The sequence below is a fragment of the Vicia villosa genome, linkage group LG5 (assembly GCF_029867415.1).
Source record: "Vicia villosa cultivar HV-30 ecotype Madison, WI linkage group LG5, Vvil1.0, whole genome shotgun sequence".
In the NCBI taxonomy this organism is placed as follows: domain Eukaryota; kingdom Viridiplantae; phylum Streptophyta; class Magnoliopsida; order Fabales; family Fabaceae; genus Vicia; species Vicia villosa.
This window is the reverse complement of record NC_081184.1, coordinates 120,383,508-120,386,695: the sequence shown is the minus strand read 5'-3', so window position 1 is coordinate 120,386,695 and position 3,188 is coordinate 120,383,508. Positions and strand designations below refer to the sequence as shown.

The following is a 3,188-nucleotide window of genomic DNA, read 5'->3' as shown; positions in this document are numbered from 1 at the left end:
AGCCGGTTGTTGAATTATTTGGGTTTAAGAATAAGTAGTAAAATTATATGTCAAATGTAATTTTTATAAATGTTGTAAGGAATCTATACAATTCTTAAATTAAACTTCATTTGATAGGTAATTTTTCTTTCGAGGTAATCCTCACTTTTGTATTTGAGATTGAGTACCAGTGCTCCGTTATATTTAATCCTTGCTTTAAAAAAAAGAAAAACAAAAGTCATAATGCCAATAAAGTCGAGTAGTTACAAATGAGACAACATACTTTAATTTTATCCAACAACTCCATGTATATAATTTCTGAGTATTACATAAGTTGGTTTCTAAGCCTATAATACAGTGTAAATAAAATTAAAGCCACCTAAAACAAAAAATCAATATGTATATGTTATGTAGGTTAATTAATTCAGGACTTCAGTAACATATCCTAAATTATCACCATGTTCCATCATCACATGTTCCGCAACCCTCTAGTGCAATTTCTGTAATCTGAACATCAGTATCATATATCACCCCATTTTTCCAATCAGCTGGTAGAACCTTCTTTGCCCAAATCCATTTTCCATCATACCCTGCTGTAACCACAAACCTTAATTGTAATGCCCCTTGTGGAACCCTACTTGTGTCCCATACTGCACCATGGTTTCTACTCAAAAAATTCCACTGAGAAGATCCAACCTAATAGTAATCATTAAGCCACAATATCAATGGTTAATTATTATTTTTTTGATGAATTTTTTTATCATACATTAATGTAACATATACTATATAGTATATATAAATATATACCTGTGCTACATCAGCACCTACTATCTCTGTTTGGCCACCTTGATACAAAAATTTAATTGCTAAATAATCTGGTATTTTGCTTGATTCTTCAACACGAACAGCTAAATTCTGTTTTTTATAGTCACAAGGTACTCTGCACCATTGAAATCCACATGGGATGTATCAGTGTTTGTTTCATCAAACATAAATAATTGATAAAAAAATAAATACATGATCATGAATTTTGTGCAGAGACAAAAAAAAAATATCTGACATTATATTATATTTTGTACAAATTAGACCGTTACTATTATCAATGCGCAACATAATTTTTCTTAGGGATTCATAATTTCATATAATAATTGAAGAAAAAATAGGTGTTCTTTTTTTTCAAAGGTGGGCCAGTGATAGTGTCAAGTAGCTAGGTGGGAAGTGGGGCCTACTAGAATTGCTGGCATAACAAGAATGTTGAAAAAAACAAAAGTTAGATCAAGAAAAGGAAAAAGTTCAAAACTTATCTACAAACAACTTATTGCTAAAGTAAAGCTAGAAAAAAAAAAGTGGTTTAGTTTAAGAGTGTTACCTCTTATATTCAATGTCAACAATGCCAAGCTTCAAAATTTGTTGGCTCTTACCCTTTTGAGCCATGGCAGTGAAAGCTCTACTGCTTAGAACAAAATCAGTTTGATTGTTGTGGTTTAGATCCGTTAATACCACTTTTGTACCTTCTTTTGTGCATATAGCTTGGTTCTTGCATCTTACCTGTATAAAAAAATTTCATAAAAATTAACAAAATATTCTTCACACCGTCCAAAAACACTGCGAATTTATCGAATGGTAACATCTGATAAATTCGTTGTGTTATTGGCGAAGATGTTGATAGTGATTGGTGCACAAACCTGAAAACAAGCACCGCAACCAGCTCCATTAGAGAAAAGTGAAGAAACGCCAGCGGCAAGCTGGCCATGACTAACGTCAAGTGCTAAAGAGCCATAACCACATGCTCCAGCTGCATATTGAAAAAAAAAATCAATTATTAATAATATAATTCTATGAGATGAAAATTGAAAGAAATTAATGAAGGAATGATTGCTACATGAAAGGGAAGAAGCTTTGGAGAAATAGGAAGCTTTAGATTGGTGTAAGCAACGATCGCAAGCAGAAGCAGAAGAAGCGAGAAAGAGAACGAAGAAGTAGAGAAAGAAAGCCATGTATGATTAATGATTAATGAAAGTGATTTTATGAAATGAGAAGAGGGTAAGTGATTTATATATAGAGAATAAAAAGAGTAATAGTAAAAAGGGTTTTTATAATTGATGGATAAGAATGCGTGAAAGGGACACGCATTTGGTGAGTCACCAGCAGCACTATGAACGCGGATACAGAAAGAAACCAACAGCGTTGGGGTCAGGTTTTTTGGAGTTGAGTTTCACCGACTTAGCTGTGTGCTAGTACTTTTTGCGTTACTTTTTAAGCTTAGAGTATGTGTCCGTAAGGGATTGGAACGCATTTTCTAGACTTTAGTGCATTTTTTAGTTGTAAAATCTGGCATTGATTATGACGTGTTTCTCTTGTTTTTTTGGATGTTTCTTTCCGCTTTCATTTCTTTTACCTAATAAAAAATATCTATTTATAGTTTTGTGTATATCTAAGTAAAGCATATAGACTAGAGTTTTATAAAATATATAACAAGTATTATTAATGTATTAAATCCCTTTCTTATAAAAAAATAGTCCGTTTCTTGTGGCAGTTTCTTTTACGAGCGTTCTTTTTTTTTTTAAAAAGTAATTTAAATAGTTCCTCATAAAATATGATTTTATGTATTTTATTCTTTTATTTTGATTTTAAAAAATAAATAAATTTTAATAAATCATATTTAAATTTAAAAATATTTTAAATAAATTTTCATAAAAAAATTATTTTTGGAATATTTTATTTTTCAAAAATCATGTTATTTTCATTATGTTACAAATTTTAATAATAAATATTAAGGTTGCTGAACCTCAATATCATTTTTCTTTTGGCTAAAAAAAATTACTTTTTTTAATTTATAAAATAATGTTGAAATAATTTCTAGAATTTTTCCTCTCAATAACTCACTTTTCTCAACACACAAAAAAAAACAACTAAACTACTCACATTCTCCACAAAAAACAAATTGCTTCACTTTTACTATCTCTGTATTAAAAATTACATAGGTTTAATAATCCAATTGGCGCCTCGTGCGTTTGATTTGCTAAAAAACGAGGTACTGGACATGACAATTTTTTTTGTACTCTGTTTGATGCAGAAATTAATTACAGTACTGAACAAAAAATATGGCAAGGTACTGGACAAAACCATAATTTCTTGTCCCCCACTAAACCATGGAACAACTTTTTGTCCCAAGCACTAATTATCAAAAAAATATCAAAAAATTATTT

At 30.1% G+C, this 3,188-nt stretch overlaps 1 protein-coding gene across 1 annotated transcript; it reads right to left on the bottom strand.

The window, feature by feature from the left end:
- Positions 1-242: 242 nt before the first annotated feature.
- On the bottom strand, positions 243-2,020 carry LOC131607150 (expansin-like A2). The gene is made up of 5 exons (XM_058879174.1): positions 1,862-2,020; positions 1,665-1,774; positions 1,349-1,527; positions 787-919; positions 243-675 (listed from the first exon to the last, which is right to left on the bottom strand). The coding sequence occupies exons 1-5, from the start codon at positions 1,974-1,976 to the stop codon at positions 433-435; spliced, it is 780 nt and encodes a 259-aa protein (XP_058735157.1). The 5' UTR covers positions 1,977-2,020; the 3' UTR covers positions 243-432.
- Between the last annotated feature and the right edge of the window lie 1,168 nt (positions 2,021-3,188).